The sequence below is a fragment of the Vicugna pacos genome, chromosome X, assembly GCF_048564905.1.
Source record: "Vicugna pacos chromosome X, VicPac4, whole genome shotgun sequence".
Lineage (NCBI taxonomy): Eukaryota > Metazoa > Chordata > Mammalia > Artiodactyla > Camelidae > Vicugna > Vicugna pacos.
The window spans coordinates 36,654,645-36,677,102 of NC_133023.1; the positions used below are offsets into that span (position 1 = coordinate 36,654,645).

At 37.4% G+C, this 22,458-nt stretch overlaps 1 protein-coding gene across 1 annotated transcript in view; it reads right to left on the reverse strand.

Annotated features, from left to right (window-relative positions):
* The window catches only part of EFHC2 (EF-hand domain containing 2), a 178,178-nt gene extending 163,431 nt beyond the window's left edge, over positions 1 to 14,747 (reverse strand). The window contains exon 1 of the mRNA XM_015247248.3: positions 14,677 to 14,747. Coding sequence (XP_015102734.2) covers positions 14,677 to 14,718 — 42 coding nt within the window. The 5' untranslated portion in view covers positions 14,719 to 14,747. The remainder of the gene's footprint in view (positions 1 to 14,676) is intronic.
* Between the last annotated feature and the right edge of the window lie 7,711 nt (positions 14,748 to 22,458).

Consider the following 22,458-nt stretch of genomic DNA (forward strand, 5'->3'; position numbering starts at 1 on the left):
GTTAACAGGAGAAAAAGACAAGCTATAGATTGGGAGAAAACACATCTTAGACAAAAGGCTAGTATCTAGAATGTATAAAGCATTCTCAAAACTCAAAAAACAAAAAAGATTTCTTGAAACTCAACAGTTTAAAAAACAATCCAATTAGAAACAGGCAAAAGACATAAAAAGGCACTTCACCAAGGTGGATATACAGATGGCAAATAAGCACGTGAAAAGATATTCAACTCATTAGCCATCAGAGAAGTGACAATTAAATTCACAACGAGGTATCCTTACACACCTATCAGACAGCTAAAATGAGAAACAGTGGCAACACTAACTGCTGACTAGGATGCAGAAAAAGTAGATCACTCATACACTGTTGCTGGGATTATAAAATGGTACATTTGCTCTCAAAAACAGTTTAGTAGTTTTTTTTTTTTAATAAAACTAAACAAGCAATTATCTTAAGATCCAGCAATTGCACTCTTGGGCATTTATCCCAGAAAATGAAAACATATGTCCACACAAAAACCTGTACATGAATGTTTGGAGCAGCTTTATGCATAACAACCAAAAACGGGAAATAGCCCAGATATCCTTCAACAGGTAAATGGTTAAAGAAACTGTGGTACATACACGGAATACTACTCAGCGATAAAAATGGATGAACAATTGATCCACACAACTACCTGGATAAATCTCCAGGGATTTGTGCCAAGTGAAAAAAAAAATCCTAAGAGATACATACTTTTATGACTCCATAAATATTTTCAAAGTAATAAAACTTTAGAAATGGAGAACAGGACTTAGGGATGTTGTGGGGGATGGCAGGGTCGGGGCAGGTGTGGAAGTTGATGGGAAGGAAGTGGGTGTGGTAATAAAAGGGCAATACAAGGGATCCTTGTGATAATGGAAATGTTCTATATCTTTACTATCATGATGGTCACAGTAATCTACACTGATGAAGTAAGTGTACAGACTAAACACACACACACAAATGAGTACAAGTAAAATCAGGAAAATTTAAATAAGATCAATAGATTATACTGATGTTAATATCCCGGTTGAGCTATTACACTAGTTTTGCAATATGTTACCAATGGGAAAGTGGGTAAAGGGTACATCGGATCTCTCTGTATAATTTCTTATAACTGCATGTAAATCTACAATTAACTCCATAAAAATTTCAATTAACAATAAAAGGAAAGAGAGGGTTTAATTTCCTCAGTAACTAGGAGAGGTTCTACTCAGGTGCCTTTTATAAGGTATTACATATGAACATGAATATAGATGAGCAATGAATCACTAAAGTCTCGCAGAGATGAGCTGGAAATGGTCCTATAAATGGCAAAACAAGCATCTCTGTTTCAATTACCAAACTCATGCAAAGAAGCAAAGGTGGTCTAAATTAACCATTAAGGCATGTGAATTGACCTGATCTCCCCCAAAACGCTAGCAGTTGTGACTATTCCCTCCTCTAGCAGTTGTGACTATGCCAAACACACAGGAAAGTAAAGAATTTGTTTGCCCTTCAACTGGCCAAGCTTGTCACTTTGTCACAGTGCAGTTCCCAGGTCAACTTGGGCATCCCGGGGCCTGGATAATGAGGGAATGAAAATGCCCACCTCTCTCTTTCTTTTGCTTTGGGGAATTCCTCCCCAGACACACACAAATTTGGATCTGGCCTTTCAACAACTGCAGGAACGGGATAAACCCCTCGGGAAATGGCACAAGAAAATCCTTTACATTTGCACTAGTGCATATGTGGAATCTTGTTCTCAGGAAACTGGTCTCTTAAAGGGTCCTGCCTGATGAAAGCTCAGGGAAATCTGCTGCTTCCAGAAAAAGCCAAACTGGATGCCAAGAGGGAAAAGAGAAACGTCTCACTGCATGGCACAATAGGCCACAGAGAGGCTTTGTCACAATTTGCACGGTGACATCTTCACACTGTCCTGGCTGCTTCATATAAGCCACGCATCCTGAGAGGCTTCTAACCTATTTAAGCCACAGAAGCAAATGAGTTTCTTCCTCCTTTATATTCACTGTTGCTAAAATAAGAAATATTTTGTTCCACAGCAGCACTAGAAGATACCAGTGAGAAGCATTCTGGAGATGATTCTCCCAAATTGTGTTTATCTCCAGTAATTTTTAGGCAACTCTGCTACAGATAGATGGGGGCAATCGACAGGCACCTATTAAGTAAGGGCCTGCCCCAGCTAAGGAAGGGTGACCCAAACAGCATCAATTGTAATTTCTCAGTCAGCTGAGGAATGTCATAATCACACATAAAGAATGCAAAACACAACACAGGCAATAAGGCAGTCAATGAGTGGTCTGTACAACATGAGTGTCCAGGGTTATGTAGCCAGAGAGATGGCTCCGGCTGAGATGACCAGCAAAGGCTTTAATGAGGGGGGATTAGAGCCAAGGTTCAAGGGAAGGAGAGTATTTGAATGGGAAGAGGAAGAGGTATGGGAATGCTGCTGGGGAAGGGGGCGAGTAAACCAACGGCTGAGTGGAGATATTCAAACGACAGGCAGTGAGCTTGCTGGTTTAATTGGACCTGTTAGGTTTGTTTTCCATTATGACAAAGAAGATCATTAAGAAAGAACGGTATTGTTTGAATTTTTTACAATAATATACTCGTGTTACTTGTATAATTAAAAAACACAAACAAAAAATTTTAAGAAAGGCATGCTAAGGCTGAGGAGGGGGCATCTAGACTCACAGGTATTGAGTCTGTGGCTAGCGTGGCAAACAAACTTTGCTGGCTCCCAACACCCATTATTAGCAACCTTTTCTCAGTCTCAGTTCCAAAAATAGATGGTGAAAAATCAAGCTCCCAATCTCCCTTGTAGCAAAGGACAGCCATGTGACTCAATTTTAGCCAGTAAGATGGAAGGCGGAAATCTACTGGGAAACACTTTGTTTTCTGATATAAGAGCCTTCCTGCTAGTCTTGAACATGACTGTAGGAAGTTGTGATGTCTGGAACTGAGGCAACCATCTTGCAACCATGAGGTCACAAGCCTAAGAAAGAAAAGCAACACTCTGAAGACAGCAGAATGGAGAGATTAAAAATAATCTGAGTCCTTTATGATATTCATCAGCCACTGTCTAAACCTGAAACTGCCACACCTCTAGAGTTCTTACCATATGAGATAATTAATTTGGCTTAAGCCACTGTTAGGTATTCTGTTACTTATATGCAAAAGTATCCTAAGTGACACAGCTATAAAGTTCAGGACAGAATACAAAAATGACCAGAGTTAGGTGTTTGACCCTTGAATAGGCAAAGTGACTCTAATTTCTGAAATGCAAATTAACATTGAGGAATAGTAAAGGAGTTTTATGTCATATCCAAAGTACGAATGGCAGCTTCAAGAAGTGACCCAGTCTGAAATCATGTCATTTCAAGGACATTTCAATAGTTACCGGGAACAAGAAATGGAATACTTTAAATCAAAACCATCCCGTGATCTGGCACAGTAATCACTTACTGCTTGTCTGTCCAGCAATTTCCCACTACCAACTCCTTTCTTTGGCTATTTATTCTTTCAACAGTTTCATTGAGGTATAATTTATACATTATATGGTAGTTCTAGTTTCAGTTTTTTTGAGGAAACCGCATACTGTTTTCCATAGTGGCTGCACCAATTTATATTCCCACCAACAATGTACAAGGACTCACTTTTCTTCACATCCTCGCCAAGATTTGTAATTTGTGGTCTTTTTGACGATGGCCATTCTGACAGGTGTGAGGTGGTATCTCTCGGTTTTGATTTGTATTTCTCTGATGATTAGTGATATCGAGCACCTTTTCATTTGCCTGTTGGTCATCTGTTAATGTCTTCTTTAGAAAAATGTCTGTTTAGGTCTTCTGCCCATTTTCAAATTGGGTTGTTTGGGTTTTTTTGATATTGAGTTACATGAGCTGTTTATATATTATGGATATTAACCCCTTTTCTGGCTATATATACAAAGAAAATGGAAACACTAATTCAAAATGATACATGCCCAATGTTCATAGCAGCATTATTTATGCTTGCCAACATATGGAAGCAACCTAAGTGTCTACCATAAAGTTCATCCCTTTAAAATATGATTTCATGGAGTTTACTCCCCATTTCCTCCCTTCTCCTACACAAGTCTAGTCAACCATTAGTCTTTCTGTCATTATAGATTTGCTTATTCTGCACATATCACATAAATGAGATCACAAAATATTTATGATGCAGTCTTTTGTGTATATATATGTGTGTATATATGTCATCTTTTGTCTATCACTTGTGGTATAATGTTTTTGAGGTTCATCTATGCTGTAGCATGAATCAGTGTTTCATTCCTTTTTACAACCAAATAATAGTCCATTGTGTGGATATACCATATTTTGCTTATCCATTCATGAGCTGATGGACATTTGGGCTTTTTCTACTTTCTGGCTATTATAAATAACGCTGTTATGAACATTCATATACATCTTTTGTGGACAAATGTTTTCTTTTCTCTTGGGTATGTCATACAGTTAACTCTATGTTTAAACTTCTGTGGAACTGCAGACTTTTCCACAGCAGCAGCACCATTTTACATTCCTATCAGCAATGCGTGAGGGTTTCAATTACTACACATCCCTGCCAACACCTGGTATTGTCTTTTTTGTTACAGCCATCCTAGGGGGTGTGAAGTAATATCTCATCGTGGTTTTAATTTACATTTCTCTAATAGCTAATGGTGTTAAGCCTCTTTTCATGTGCTTATTGGCTATGTGTAGTTTCTTTGGAGTAATGTGTACTCAGACATTTTGCACATTTTTATTGGACTGTTTGTGTTTCTATTGTTGAGTTTTGAGAGTTCTAGATATAAATCCCTCATCGTATACATGCTTTGCAAATATTTTCTCCCTGTAAAATACTGTAGCTGCCTTTTCACTGTGTTTTTTTTATGGGGGGAGGAGGTAATTGGGTTTATTTATTTAATTATTTTTCTTTAATGGAAGTACTGGGGATTGAACCCAGGACCTCATGCATGCTAAGTATGCACTCTACGACTTCAGCTATCTCCTCCCCCCTTTTCACTTTCTTGATGGTTTCTTTTGAAGCACAACTTTGACTATTTATTTCAGCATTATTTGTAATAGCAAAGGACTGGAAATAACACAACTATACATCAAAAGGGGACGAGTTAAACAAAATATGTTATGTCCACACAATGGAGTACTATGTAGCTACAAATGGAATACACATACCAATGGAATGAGGATAGCTCTGTAAACTACTATGAAGAAATCTCCAAGATAAACTGTTAAAAGGAAAAATGAAAGGTGCACGAGACTAAACAGAGCATGTTACCATTTATTTAATAAGAGATCATGTGAACATATTTAAGAATTTGCTGTTTTAAAAAACAAACACAAAAAAGGAAGGATAACCCTAAACTAAATAGTTTTTTTTTTTTGGTTCTTATTTATAGAGGGAGGGAACAAGATTGAAGGGATAGGAAGAAAAGCTAGACTTGTCTGCACCTCACTTTGTAAATTTGACTTTGAAACCACATAAATGTTTTACTTTTACATTATAATAAAACAAAAATTTTTTAAGTTAAAAAGCAAAAGCAAAATGAAATGAATGAATTTAACTGGGTATCAACTTGGTGACTTAACTATACTGTCTGGAATCATTTAAATGAAATTAAAACCCAATAACTTGACCATATATCCTAGGGAGAGAGATCTTGAAAACAGAACTGCAAAGAAATATTAAACTATTTTCAAAACTCAAATTGTTAATAATGATGTCATTATTATTAATCAAAAACTATTATACAGATATGTATTTTTATTTATGGTAACATAAAGCAAGTAATTATGCTAATGTCCTTATGATTCAAGATTTTCTCGACGGATGACTAGATAAAAAAGTTATGGTATATTTATACAATGGAATATTACTCAGCCATAAAAAAGAATAAAATAATGCCATTTTTTAGCAACATGGATGGACCTAGAGATCGTCATTCTAAGTGATGTCAGACAGAGAAAGAAAAATACCATGTGATATCACTCATGTGGAATGCAAAAAAAAAAGGAAAAAAAGGACACTATGAACTCATCTACAAAGCAGAAACAGACTGGCAAACATAATACAATCTTACGGTTACTGGGGGAAGGGGGTGGGAAGGGATAAATTTAGGAGTTTGAGATTTACAAATGTTAGCCACTATATATAAAAATAGATTTTTAAAAAGTTTCTTCTGTATAGCACAGGGAACTATGCTCAATATCTTGTAATGACCTTTAATGAAAAAGAATACAAAAATGAATATATGTATGTATATGCATGACTGGGATATTGTGCTATATACCAGAAATTGACACATTGTAACTGACTGTACTTCAATTTTTAAAAATTTAAATAAAAAAATTTTTTCAATCTAAGTAAAAATTAAGTATAGAATCAAAGGAGTAAAATAAAAATCCTATAATCTTTAATTTGCATTTGAAATATCAATTTGGATTCACATGGTATTTTATCTTTAAAAATGTATACGTATTTTCTAGCCTTTTTCAAGAGAATGAAAATCCAAGCCACAGACTGGGAAAAAATATTTGTAAACCACATATCCAACAATGGACCTGTATCCAGAATACATAAAGAACTCTCAAAATTCAACAGTGAAAGAAAAACCCAACTAAAGATGGACTAAAGACACAAACAGATATTTCACCAAAGAGGATATAAGGATGGCAAATGAGCACATGAAAAGATGTTCAACATCACTCATCAGCCATTAGGGAAATAAAAATTTAAATCAAGATGACATACCACTACACACCTATGAGACTGGCTAGAATCCAAAACAATGCCCATGCCAAATGCTCTCAAGAATTCGAAATTACACAAACACTCATTTGTTGCTGGGGGGAATGCAAAATGGTATAGCCACTCTGGAAGACAGTTTGGCAATTTCTTCTAAAGTTAAACATACACCTATGGCCAGTTCCAAATTTACGTGAAAGTCAAGTATCTTGCCATTCACAGGAATGCAATGAGCATTTTGCTGTGGTATTCAACTTTTCACAGGTATGAGGAAAGCTTTCCTCATTTAATAGGTATCAAGAGGAAGGTCAGAAATCTTCTCATTTCAGTTGAAAATGAAATCTGTATGTGCTTATCTCAAATTTGACCCAGAATTGAGTGTTTATATGGTAAAGTACAATCATAGGTTTCATACTGAAGAGCTAATTTTTATTCTTTACTTTTAGTTTTTAAAGTCTTTTTTTTTCTTATTTTTTATTGAAGTGTAGTCAATTTACAATGTTAGCTTCATGTGTACAGCAAAGCAGTAAAAAATCACATTCTTAATGCTGGAGAGGGTGTGGAGAAAAGGAAACCCTCCTACACTGTTGGTGGGAATGTAATTTGGTGCAGCCATTATGGAAAACAGTATGGAGATTCCTTAAAAAACTAAAAAAAAACTTACCATGTGATCCAGCAATCCCACTCCTGGGCATATATCTGGATAAAACTCCAATTCAAAAAGATACATATACCCAATGTTCATAGCAGCACTACTTAACAATAGCCAAGACAGGGAAACAACCTAAACGTCCACTGACTGATGAATAAAGATGTGGTGTACAATGGAATATTAATCAGCCATAAAAAAGAATGAAATAATGCAATTTGCAGCAACATAGATGGATCTAGCGATTATCACATTGAGTGAAGTAAGTCACACAAATACCATATGATATTATTTACACATAGAATCTTAAAAAGATGACACAAATGAACTTATCTACAAAACAGAAACAGACTCACAGACAGAGAAAACAAACTTATGGTTACCGGGGGGAAGGGGGTGGGAAGGGGTAAATTGGGAGTTTGGGATTTGCAGATACTAACTACTATATATAAAATAGATAAACAACAAGGTCCTACTGTATGGCACAGGGAACTATATTCAATATCTTATAGTAACCTATAATGAAAAAGAATAAGAAAACAAATCTATGTATGTTCATGTATGACTTAAGCATTATGCTGTACACCAGAAATTGACACAACATTGTAAACTGACTATACTTCAATAAAAAAATAATGATTTTATAACTGCCTATATTTGAGCCTGATCATGTCAGTCAGTAAAAAAAAATTAACACTTAAGTCTCATGTAAAACTGTGTCTTAGGCTATATTTCTATTCATATTGCTCTATCAATGATTTTAGTAGCTTTACTTACTTAACATTGTCTGTATTTTCATGTTGAAAACAGCACTAATTGAAATGAACTTACACTCTTTTATTTAAATGAAATCAGCTGAGCCTACTGTCAGCCGCGGGGGGCTGGAGAAGGATTGAAGACGTGAGCTGCCCAACTGGAAAAATGCGCGGGGAGCTGACATGCCGCGAAACAGAATGTGCGAGGAGGTGACACGGAGCGAAACAATACTTTACTCTAGTACAACAAGATGGCGCGCCCCAGGCGTGGCGCACTTGTCCTTTTTATAGAATGCTAGTGGCGCATGCGTAGTATTCATAATGCAGACTCACGCAGCTGGAGCATGCGTATTGTTCATAATGCGTACTCACGCTACTAGCACATGCACACATTTACCTCTTACCAGGTGCAAGCTATTGTGAACTTTGGCCTGGGCCCCACAGCCTACTCACTTAAGGCTGCTGACACTTACTGAACAAGTAAATTCCACCTTGGATTAAAAGTTACTTAACATTAATATATGATGCTGCCTTATGAATTTTTTAAATGTATGAAAAGGACAGAAAGGTAAGCTAAGCTTAACTACCTGTTTCTCAAGAAAACATGGCTAAAAGTCATTTTTTAGCTGTAAATAAGGGAGAAAACGACTCTTGCTCATACCATACACCACATAGCATACATTACCAGCCCCCTCCATAGTAGAAACCATGAGAGATTTTTCAGGCCTACTTGGATCATGGAAAAGGAGGGGGAAATAGCGAGTAGGAAATTTTCCAATAAGAAAAAAAAACCCCTGAGGTTTCCTCTAGTACATTCCCTCTTGCATCAAAGTTGATATCCTTTGTGAAAAAGGGAAACTACACAGAGTAGGTGAATAAACTGGCCAAAATCTACAAACCCATAGAAAACTATTATTTTTACTCACAAGAGACCATTTTTATTGGATCATTATATCTACAACTTATAGATCATGCTAATTACCATAGGCTATCAATATCATTTTTCTGCAGGAGTTCCCCAAGACCTGAAAATCATTTCAAAGTTTCCTTTGGGGTAAAAAGATTGGGGCAGTGATGAAAATGTCTTGAAACTAGTTAGAGATAGTTGCAGAGCACTGTGAATACACTAAAAGCCACTAAACTGTACACTTTTAAATGGTTAATGGTCCATTGAATGTTACGTGAATTTTACCTTAATAAAAAACAAAAACAATAACCAAAATAAACACTGAGAAAGGCTAACTAGGCTCTGTTGAGGCTTCCTGAAGGGTGAGAGACTAGATTTGGCCTTGAAGGATGTTGAAGATTAGAACTTAAATCAGAGGCAAGAATTGGTAGCCATGGCTCTAGTGAGTGCTTCTCAAATACTGACCACACCCACGAGAACAAGTAGACTTCAGGGCAACCCAGTTCACGTACATGTGACGGAAACAAAAGTTCATGAAACAATACTTACTCTTCCCAAGCATAATGCGCTGATTTTTTCCATTTTATTCCACTCGGTTTTGTTTGTTTGTTTGTTTGTTTGTTTTCTAAATGCTGGTCGTGATTCATTAAATTGATCTCACAAAATGAATGGCAAACTCCATTGGCCTCAGGTGTCAGGTTAAGGGTTTGGACCCAGTGCAAATTATTTTAAGGCCATGTAATTGACCACCAAGAACACAGCCAGGAATCTATAGGCAGAATTTTAGGTTGGGAAACCCTCTACCTTGTGAATAAAATCATTGTTTTATAATTATATTTGTCATTGAGCCAGATTTAAACTGACTTATCTAACATCACATAATGAAGTCAAGATGTGTACTATGTATTCCTCATAGTGTTTTTCTCTTTCAGTTGTTTATCATTTAAATTGCTGGTAAATTTCCCAAAGAACGATTTCTCCTATATTAATATGCAAACTTATATTAGTCTAGATAAAAAATAAAGTCCAAGGTATTTCTGTGAGACAGATTTTACATTTTCATTTTATTCTACCATTGTGAATTCAAATAATTTCTTTATCTTCTTAAGGAAACAGTCGCTTCACTATAAATTAGATGATGGGCTGTTTACAACAAACCCTCCTAAGATGGTGGCAAGGTAGCGCCATAAAAAACAGAAAGTGTGTTCCTCATTATTCATTAGAGGCATTCAGGATCAGCTACACAACCATCTGTCTAAAATGCTGCAGAAAGGATTTTCAGCTTTAGCTGGAAATGTCCCATTTAACTTTAATATCCTATCATTTTTGACAATATGCCTGAGATTCTCTTAGCTCAATAAAATCCAGCCTGTAAATCGTTGGAAAAAGATACTGTGTGTCTGGAATTTAGTTATGATCTTTCCTGAAGGTTTTCAATTAATTCACATCAAAATAATTTTAATGTCATCAGTGGTACAAATGCTTATATTTTAGAAAGTACAACACTTCTTGCATCTCAGAGACCTAAGTAGAGTTTGCACCTCACCTAGCTGTGGACAAAAAACAATCTATTGCTCATGACTGACTCCCAGAAGCTAATTAAGAGGAGAAGCAAGTTTGTTTTTAATTTCTAAGAAAAAGCAATAAAAGTTTGTTAGCTCATGTTATAATTTTCAGCCCCAACAGCCAGTAATTAAGCTATCTCCAGGAGGCCAAGGTTTCTCGCTTGATAATTTAATTCAGCAAGCAAATAGGCCGAAGGGAAGTGGGGATACAAAGGCCAGATTTGGCTTTACTGACTCTGACCATTCTGTGCCAGAGAGCATCCAATATTTTAACTAAGTGCAAGTTTTTCAAACAATGCTAATTTTTGGCAACGCGTAGCAGATTTAGTACCAAGCTAGTGTAAAAAATTTTTTTCATGTAGCCACCTGATTTGGACACATACTAGGATACTCAATATATAAATACTGATTTGTTGAATGTCAGCCCAAGGTATCTAATAAGTATACTGTCATTCCCTCGTTCACACTCACACACACACACACACACACACTCTCTCTCTCTCTCTCCTCTCTCTCTCTCCCCCCTATTGGTCTGAGGCATAAAGTAAGTGAATAATCTTACAAATACATTTGAGTCTGGAAGCAGACCCACATATATTTTGGATGTTTGAATTATGACAAAGGTAACTCTGCAGAGAAGTGGAGAAAGGATGGCCATTTCCAAAACTGTGTTAAAGACAACAGGACCCAAATAGAGTTGCTTATGCTAAGCCTCAGGTCACCAAACTGAAACTTAGTTACATTTTCAGCTCTCCTAGAAATAGAATCTTAAACCAGTCAACTATAAACTCCTGATTTGCATTTAGTTAGGTAATCTGCTTGATAAACCCCTACATCCCCTGTAAGGAAAGTAACCTTAAAATAACCAACCTGATTTTTGCCTAGTACAACTTTCCTATAAAATCTCTTGCCTTGTATAGCTCTTCAGAGCTCCTTTCTATCTGCTAGAATGGATGCAGCCTGATTCCTGAATCACTGAATAAAGCTAATAAGCTCTTTCAAATTTATTCAGAATTTTGTTCTTTAACAAATGGTTCTGGGTTAACTGAATATCCATATGGGAAAAAATACAACCTGACTCCTACCTCTTTTCATATATGCACGCACATACACATACACACACACACACACACACAAATGCATTCTACTCACAGGGAACTATATTCAATATCTTGTAGTAATTTATGGTGAAAAAGAATATGAAAACAAATCTATGTACATGTATAACTGAAGTATTATACTGTACACCAGAAATTGACACATTGTAAACTGACTATACTTCAATTTAAAAATACATGTATACACAAAAATAAAGTAAAACGTGGAAAGTCAAAAAAGTAAAAAAAAAATGCATTCTACTTATAGATCTAAATGTGAAAGGTAAAAATAACAAAATTTCAACAAAACTTCCAGAAGATAACACAGGAAAATACTGTCATGAACTTGGTGTACGGAACTATTTCTTAAAGAGGAAGCAAAAAGCACTCATCTAGAGAAAAAATTCTTCAAAAACACCATTAAGAGAGTAAAAACGCCAACCACAGACTAAAAGATATTTACAAGAAAACATGTGACAAAGGAGTTGTATTCAAAATCTATATCAAACTCCTACAAATCATGAAGAAAAAGGCAGGCAACCCAATAGAAATTAGACAAAAGACAAATAGACATGACGCAAAAGAGAATATCCAAATGACAAATCAATGTGTGAAATGTGCTCAATTTCATTAGGAATCAGGCAATTGCAGATTAAAAATAAAGATTCTCACTACATCCACTGATCAAAATAATTAAAATTTAAAGGACTAACAATATCAAGTGTTAGAATACGGAGCAACAGGAACATAAAATGCTGGTGGGAACTTAAATGGGCATAAGCCCTGTGACAGCATCTACCAATGCTGAATATAAAAATACTATTTGAAAAATTTAAAAAATTTTTAGTATGTTAAAGAAGAACTTTATTTTTAAAAATGCCATTGCATCTGACAATTGTACTGAGAGGCATGAACAAGAATAGTCACAGTGAACTACTCTTAATAACCCCAAACAAAATCGCTGTCAAGAGTAAAATGTGTATATAAATAGTGTCATACTCGTACAGTGGAATACTATAGAGCAATGAAAATGGACAAACTTTCTCTGCAGACAGCCACACAAACAAATCTCACAAACATAATGTTGAGCTAAAAAAAAAAAGTCACAAAAGAATAAACAGCAGCCATTTCCATCAATACAAAGTTCAAAAGCAAGCAAAACCTAACAATAGTGGTTGCCTTTGGAGAGTAAGGAAGGGATAATGACCAGAAAGAGTCATAAGTAGGATCGCCAGGTAAAATACAAGATGCTCAGTTAGATCTGAATTTCAGAGAAACAACAAAAGAATCTTTTAATATAAGTAGGTCTCATGCAATATCTGGGACATGTATTTTCACTTGCTAAATCCTGGAACCATAGTCAAGGTCGATGCTTTGGTAATATTTTTTTTAATGTTCATTCTGTGATCATCCACTGTGCATTTTTCTATACATGTGTTATACTTCACAATAAAATTTTTTTCTAAAAAAAGCAAAAGTACACTCAGTACAGCCTTGCAGATTTTAAAATATCTCATCCAACCACTGTTTTTTCCTTCCCACTCTTCATCACTGCGTGTGAGAGCTGTGGTATTTCTATAGGAGGTGGGCATCGGTAATCTGAAGTGTTGCTGGGCCCAAAGCTGTGGGCTCTACGTACAATTTTTATTACAATTACTTTTACACAGCATGCTTCTTTACTTCTGGAATATTTTGTATTCCTTGCCTTTTTTGGGGCGGGGGTCTTTCTTACTTATTTGTGTGGCTGCCTTAATCTTACCAAAGGGCAGCGCTAGGCTGGAAGGCCAACCTCTACTCATCAGCCAAGAAATGCACAAACCAGTGTTCAAGAAGCAAATTGGAGTGGTCAGCCAGCCTGTGATGGTCAGAATGCAGTACCTGAAGCTACAAAGAAAACTGATACTTCAGGGCCAACAACTTGGATACAGACAGAATCCATAAAGTGAGATGTTTCAGTTTGCTGCCTGTTTCTAAATTTATCACAGGTTTACACAAATACTTTGAGTGGTTGCATCTAGTTCCTTCCCATCAGTGTATTAATTACCTTCTTCCTACAGACACAACTGGAAAATCCAATAGAGGCCAGTGCAAACAAAAGCCTGAATCATCCGTCTGCTGTGGTTTAAATAAGATGCTACTTATTGGCAAAAGTTCTTTCATGCTCAAGAATTCTGAATGTTGTTGTGCTGTTTTATACCTTCATCTTGTTTTGAAATGAACCACTCCCAAATTCTAAATGAAGAAAAAACTCCTCCAAGTTTGGGTCCCTTTCTCCATAAAGTTAGGATCAAACTTTATAGGCAGGTGGAACCCTTACTTATCTGCCCCCTACAAGCCTTGAAAGAGCCAGGTTTCTTCACTTTAATAACAGAAAGTCTTTCAGGCCAGGTATTTAGGAGTGATTAGGCTTCTGGGCTGTGAAGACCGGCTGCCTGGGACAAACCTACCACTGACATTGTGTTAGCTCCAGTCAGTGAGTGACTCATTGCTCTGTGCCTCAGTTTCCACAACTGTAAAATGGGAATCAAAACAATACCTAATACAAAGGGCGGCAGGGAGCATCTGATGCGGTTTAAGGTGATTAAAGCACAGGTGGCACACCTTAAACTCTCAAAGATGACTATTAGCATCAATACTACCATCGGCTACCTTTCAGGGTCCTGCCACCTGTAAGGACTCTATTCATGCATCTAATGGAGGGAAAGCATCAGACGCCGCTGGAGAGAGGGGGAAGGGGAGGTAGAGAATAAGGGTTCCGTCAGCCTACAAAGTTTGGTCCAAGTTAAGCCCAAGCCACGGAAGGCGAAGTAGCAGCAGGTCTCCAGTAGGGGCCCGGGGAGGTGGCTACGCCGGGACCCCAGACTCCGGCCAGCACCTCTGACCTAGGGCGCCCTCACTACTCACATTCCGGCTGAAGCGGTTGCCGGGCAGCAGCGGCAGGGCCATGGCCCTGAGCGTCCGAGGGTCAAGGCTCCGAAAAGAGGAGCCTGCCAACAGCGGCCAACTAGCTGCCGCGTTGTTTGACCCCCGCCCCCACCTCACGTTACCTAGAGACGGGAGGCGGTGTCACGGAAGGAGGAGGGGCTTCGGCGGGCCGGGGGCTCGGAGCGGGGCCGGGGCCGGGGCGGGGCCGGGGGCTCGGGGCGAGGCCGGGGCGGGGCTAGGCGGAAAGCTCCCCGCGCGCACCTCCCCCCGCCCACCCCACCCACTTTGCCGGGTACCGGTCTCCCGAGGCTTTTCAATCCGCACGCATTGTGCATACACAAAGGCTGACAACCGCACCATTCCCCCGCCCCCGCCGCTTTCCGGTTTAACCCTTTGATAGGGCTCAAAGCCTTTCATGTACTAAGCTCCTCCGATTCTTGCACTTTTTTTGCCATTTGGTTATTAAATTTAGTTCAAACACACAGAAAAGTGCGGAAAATAATATGACACTCGTGTGCTCACAGAAATGTAACACCGGTTAATGTTACATTTACATAAGCTTTTATTTTGTAATTAAAACGTTCGAGATGAATCCAAAGCCACACATACCCGTTCCATCTCCGCCCACAACCACCATCACCACCACCTAGAAAATCCATTCAGAGGTTACCACCGTCCTCAGTCCTTCCTCTGCACATTTTATATTTGAACTAAACCTTTGTAAGATGCTTGTTCCTGGTCCAATCATGGTGACCAGGGACTGGGTCAAGTGGCCCAAAATACAGCCTCTGTCGCTCCATCATGCACCCAAGATGACCAGGCGAGGAGCTCCTCGACTCCTCTCACTACACCAACAACTAATCCCTCCCTGAGTCCTACTCTACTGGTTGGACACACTGGTATCTCTCAGCCCCACTTCCTCGGTCTCAGTCGAGATCCCATTATCGCTTGTCTGGTTTTCTTTTAAAACAAACAAACAAAACAACTAACTGATCTTGCCTCCAGAGCTACTGTCTTATATAACTTATGATACACCTGTTACTCTTCTGCTTTAATATTCTTTAGCCTTCCAGCCACCTTCACGAAGCAGGCCAACTTTTTAGCTGGACCAGAGCCTGTCTCAGGGGACACTGATGAACGCTCTCCATCCCTTTCTTTGCCCCCCCACCCCGACTCCAGCTCTGAGAAACTATTGGCAGTTTCCAAACCAGGCTCTGCGGTTTCTCCCCTCTGGGATTTTGCAAATGTCTCTGTCTGCTAGAAACACCCTTCCTTTCTATCTTTCACCTAGATAACCCCTTCTTGTCTTTCAGGACTTGGTTCACTGTGGGAGAGAGGTGTGGAAGGCTTTGCCATTACGGGGAAATATTCCTCCACCTTCTCTACTCCCCTATCTGTATTAGTTGTCCATTCTAATGGTAGCTTTTGTGGTACCGCATTGTAATCATGCCTTTACCTGGGTCTCTTCAAATGCCCCTAGATTTTTCCAGGGCAGGGACTCCATCTTCTCATTTATTCTTAAAAAAAAAAAAACAAACATGGTCAGGTGAAGTTATAGCTCAGTTGTAGAGTGCTGTGCCTAGCACACATGAGGTCCTGGGTTCAATCCCTAGTACCTCCAATGAATGAATGAATGAAGAAGTAAATAAATAAACAAACCTAATTACCCCCAAAAGAAGTTTAAAAAAAGAATTTAAAAAACATACATAATTGTTTTTCTGTGTTTATAAATTTTACACTATAAATTTCTGCTACCTGCTTTTTTCATCTAAGATTTTGTTTTTGAGGTTTCTGCATGTTAACACATGTAGATCTATTTCATTCATTTTAAACCAGTTGTGTGATTATACCACAAATTACTGATCCATCTGTTGTCATCTGTTGATGTCGTCTGTTGATAACAATGAGGTTGTTTTCAATTTTTCACTAGTTATCAACAGTGCTGCGGAGAACAACTCTTCTGTTTCTCTGGAGATTATCTAGGCTACAAACCTAAAGGTGGAATTGTTCACAGCTTCAACTACACTAGATCTGCTAAACAATCTCCAGAATCTTTGAACCAATTAAGAACTTTCCCTTTCACCTTCACCCTTTCAACAATGGGTATTATTAAATTGTATAATTTTCAACAGTCATCTGAATAAATGTGAAATGGTATGCCATTGTTATTTTGTTTCTCCCTAATTCCTAGTGCAGTTGGTTGTCTTTTCACATGCTTGTTGCCTTCTTCTGTGACCTGTCTTCATCTCTTTTGCTGGTTTTTCTATGTGATCATTTGTAATTTTAAAAATATATTCCTAGGCATAGCAATTACATCTTCATCGTTTGTGGTTTGTCTTTTCCATTTATAGATTTCTTTCTTGCACATGAATATGTCATTTTGCTCTATCAAATAGATCATTCTATCCCATTATGGATTTGTTACTGAGTAAAAACTCGTTCTGCTCACCACACGACAGGCCTATAAATCGGGAGATGAGGTGTTGGGGCAAGGAACAGCAACTATTCAGAAAGCCAGCAGACTTTTATTCGGAGAAGGCAGACTAATGTCCGGGAGAACCATCTTCCCCAAGTCAGAATTCAGGCTCCTTTTATACGAAAAAGGAGAGAGGGTATGCTTGGTTGTTGCAAACTACTTGGTGCAGGAATTCTTTGTTTTTGGAAGCCTTTGTTCTTGCAGCTGTCCACATGGGTCAGATCATGGTGTCTCTGTAAACCTCCAACAAAACAAATGTTATTTTGTATTCCGCAACTTGTTATCTCTATATGAATGAGTGGGAAAGTATTAATATTCTTAAAGGTTAGAGCCTTGAGAATAGGCTGTCCTGTATGTTTCAGGCTATAGGCAACATTCTTTTACAAAAGGTGCAGAACCAGCAAGACTAAGCCTAGGAAACAGACCACAGGGTTAAAAGGAACAGATCTAATATGAAGTCAGATTTGTTCTTTTCTATTACAGTTTGTGCTTTGAATGTGAATTCCAAAAAATCCTATAGAAAAAAAAATTATCCTTCATATTCTTACAAATATTTCTAAATGTTTCTTTTCTTCTTACTTTTTAAATTGAAATAATTTCAAACCAGTTGAAAAATAGCAGGAATAGCACAAAGAACTCCTGTCTAGCCCTCACCCAGATTCCTCCAATTGTTTCATATTTTACCAGATGTGTTTTATCATTCATAGATCCAATTTTTCCATTTTAGAGGAAAAAGCAGACGTCATGGCTCTTTACCACTAAATATTACAGTGTATATTTCCTAATAACAAGGACATTCTCTTACATAATTGAAGTACGATCATCAAAATCAGAAAATTAGTAGTAATAAAGTACTATTTCCTAATCTAAACTATTGAGTCAAATATTGTCAATTGTCCCCAAAATGTACTTTTCAGCAAAGAATAAAATTAGTTTAGAAAACCTGGTCCAGAAGCTCATCTAACATCCCAGATTAGTTGTCACATCCCTTCATTCTCCTTTGATGGGTAATAGTCCTTCCATCTTTCTTCATCTTCCCTGACCTTGGTATTGTTGAAGGGACTAGGCCAGATTTTTGGTAGAATGTTCTTCAATTTAGATTTGACCAGTGTTTTCTCCTGAGTAGCCTGATGACTTTTTGCTCATAGCATTTTAGCAGGAGCACCACAAGATGAATGCTGTGGCCTTCCCATTCATCAAGGGAGCGGGTACATAATGTGTATTTCAACCATCAACGGTAAGGTTAACTTTGATCATCTGGTTAAGGTGCTGTATGTCAAGTTTCTCCCCTGCAATGACTTCTTTTGCCTGTAAAATTCAAAAGAATTCTGTGAGGAGATAATCTGGAACTATGTAAATACCAAGTTCCTCATTAAACTAGTAGCCTCAATTGATGATTTTGCCCAAATTATTCATTACCATGGTGGTTGCCAAATGATGATTTCTTTTTTTTTTTTATTAAAGTACAGTTGATTTACAGTGTTGTGTTAGTTTCAGGTGTACAACAAAGTGATTCAGTTTCATATATATTTATATATATATACACATCCTTTCTCAGATTCTTTTTCATTATAGGCCATTACAAGATATTGAATACAGTTCCCTGTGCTACACAGTAGGTCCTTGTTGTTTATCTATTTTATATATAGTAGTGTGGATTAACAAATGATGATTTCTTTTTTTATTTTGTTTTTTATTAAAGTGTACTTGATTTTACAATGTTAGTTTCAGGTGTACAGCAAAGCGATTCAGTTATACATAATACATACATACTTTTTTCCAGATTCTTTCCCATTATAACAAATGATGATTTCTTAATTTTATCATTCTTTTTACATATATTAGTTGGCATTCTACTACAAGGAAGAACTTTTCTTTCTCTCTGTTTATTTATTTCTTCATTCATTTATATAGAATGGTGTACAGATTCTTGTTTTAGTCAGTGGATTATAATCTGTTACTACTATTAATTATTTTTATGTTAAAATGGTCCTATGTTTGGTCAGTGGGAGTCCCTCTAAGCTGACTCCTCTGTCCTTTTGATTGTCTCCACCATTTTTCAAGCACTTCCTTGTGCTCTGTCACTATAAGATATTCAAAGTATCTATAGACATAGGTAGGTATAGATAGGCACAGATAGTTAAATCTCTTTCCATTTCTGTCTTTGGATAGCTAGATAAAGATGTAGATATATGTAGAAATAGATATATTAAAACCCATGCGTTTATACTGATATATGCAATTCCAGTCAACACAGTAGACTATGTGCTCGAGTCCCCCTTTCCACATCTACAATGCCCTTCTCAAACAGTAAGAAACCTGATTCCAGTTAACCTCAAAATATTTACTTATTTGCTCAATCCTAAAAAAGCCCAAAAGCAGTTTCAGAATATCTAACCCATGCCATTGTGAAAACAACCTACTCATTAGAGATGAGTATCTTTTCAGGTTTTTTTTTTTTTCTTTAGTCTTAATGTCAAAATACTGTGTTCCAAAATGATTTAGGTTTATTTCCCGGCTCTTGCCTTCCCTTCCTGTTTTGAGTGATTATGTGACTTATGCTACTCACTTGAAAAACAGTCTGGTTCATTCTGTTCCCATTTATAGTCCGCATTTTTTTTTCTGCTCTATCCTTGTCTACTTTTTCTTTGTCTTCCCTATGTTGTGGCTGTGTTTCTCCCTTTTGCTGTTTGATTGATTTAGCTAGTGGTTTATATGTTTTGTTACTTTTCTCAGAGAACCAGAATTTTGATTTATTACTCTGACCTTCTGTTTTCTATTCCTACTTGTCATTCTTTTCTGCTTTTACCTTTATTTTTTCCTTCCTTGGGCTTTCTTTTGGCTCCTTTGCTGTTTTTTCTCTCACTTTTTAAGCTGATACAATTCACTCATTTTTATTTTATTTTTATTGATATGTATTTAAGTGTATGACTTTTTCCTCTGATCTCTAAAGAGACACCACTAGTCTCTCATATGTAGTGTTTACATTACTTGTTTCTTTGTTTGGTTTTAAAGATGTTCTGTAATGTTGGCTTGTATTTTTGCTTTCACTCAAGAGCTGTTTAATACAAGACTTTTACATTTCTAGTTGGAAAAACTTTTTTTTTCTAGTTTTATTGCACTGTGATAATAAAGCTTGTAATATTTTCATTGTATAGAACTCTCTGATGCTTTCCTTGTGACCTAATATTTGATGGATTTTTGGAACTAGTCTATGTGCAGTTGAGAAGGAAGGTGTACTCTTTATTAGTAGGTTCTAAAGTTCATTACAGATTAATGAGATCTATTGTATTAATTATGCTGCTTACTCCTTATATCCTTATTTACATTCCTGCCACTCGATCTGTTCTGCACTGAAAATGACCTGTCAAAGTCTCCTGTTAGCAATCTGTTTCTACCTGTATCATCTTGCATCTGTCGTTTCTACTTTTTAAAGATTTGGTGCATAAATTTTCATAACTGTTATATCTACGTTGTGAAATTGGATTTTAGCATTATAAGGTATCCTTTTTTGTCATGTTTAATTATTTTTTGGCCTGAATTCTAATTTGTTTGCTATCAAGTATCACAGTTCCCACTTACTTGTTATTTCCATTTGCCCATGCCTTTATTTTTAGCCTGTCTGAATCATTTGCATTTAGCTGTATCTCCATACATTGCATATTTGGGTCTTGCTTTGTGAGCTGTATTGAAAATATTTTTCTTTTAGTAGGTGGGTTAAGCCCATTCACATTTATTGATAAAACATTTTTTTTTAATCTCAGCTCTGATAGATTATTTTATACTGTAGTTATCGTGTATTCTATGTAAATTTACTGTTTCTTTTTCTTCACAATGTGTTTTCTTTTCTATTGTAATTTATAAATTTCTTTTGGTGTTTAGGAAGGCTTGGATTTTTGTTCTAACATATTTTTGTACTTATAACTCCTTTAAGGGAACTGAACATCTTCACTGTTACCAAATAATATTAAATGTTTTCAAAGTGATTACAGCCAATACTTTGACATTTTAATTTCAATAAATACACTTTTATTTCTAGAAGTCTCATTTGTTCTTTTTAAATCTTTATGTTCTTTCTTTTAAGTGGGATCTGCTCTTGTAATTTCTCTTTGATCATTTGTAAAGTACTTGGTTTGGGGTCCTTAATCAACGATTCTATTCTTTCCTGTGTTGGCTAACTCTTCACGGCAGATTGTTCCCTTGTGTGTTTATAGATGTTTCTGGTGATCCTGTCTATATGGCAAGTAATAGAGTTGGGACTGCCACCTTCTGATTCCAAGTCCAGTGTCCTCTTCAATATGCCACAGCTCACACACTGGCCACTGCCCCGTCACAGCTGCACTCCACATGCAGAAAGCTTTAGCCTTCTACAGGGAGCAGTTCTACTAAGAATGACTTTTTTTAACGGAGTAACAGAACGAACTATCTTAAGTTAGAGCTGTCTGCAAAATCTACGGCCTGACTCTGCCCCACACACCCATCTATTGCCCTGACTGTTCATACATGCTATCTCCTTTGAGCACCCCGATACCTCCAGTTTTATACTTCTGTAGATACTCCCCACGCACTGTCTCCCATACACACATGGAATCTTACAATCATTAATTCAATAGCTTTTCATTTAGCAAATATTTATAAGCATCTACTCTGATGTGCCAGGGCCACTTCCAAACATTGGGATAAATCAGTGATTAGGAGAGGATGAACACTTCGAAACACCCCAGATCAGAGATTCTCAGTCTCTTGTAACTTGCAACTTTTCTTCTTGCTTTGTTTCCCCCCCATGACGCCTATCTTCCCATTCCTCCTCCCCTGATACATCGACCACAAAAGAAACATCTGAAATGGCATGGATCTCTTTTTAAAATAAATTGAAAGTAAACTAGTTCTGAGAATTGCAAGACACCCCCTGCAATAACTGAAGACACTTGGGGGCATGTCAGGACCAGCGCTGGGAAGCGCTGTTATTGATGTTCAAAGAATCCATGTTACACACACCCGTGGATGAAGAAAGCGCAGGGGAGGCCAACAGAGCTAACACTTTTGAGCAAGCCCACACTAGCCTCTGAGAAAGGAAACAGTTGCCCAGTTGGAGAATTTCTTTTGAGGAATGAGGTCATCCTGCAATCTAGAGCCTTGCTACAAGATGCAAGAGCCCTTGGCAGCAGGAGGGAGTGCCTCTGACAGTATTTCTGCAGGAACTTCCTTTTCTCCTCCATTGATGCCTTGCCTCTCAACTCTCCCTTGTCCCGATGCCCTCATGAATATCACTGCCCCATTCCTCT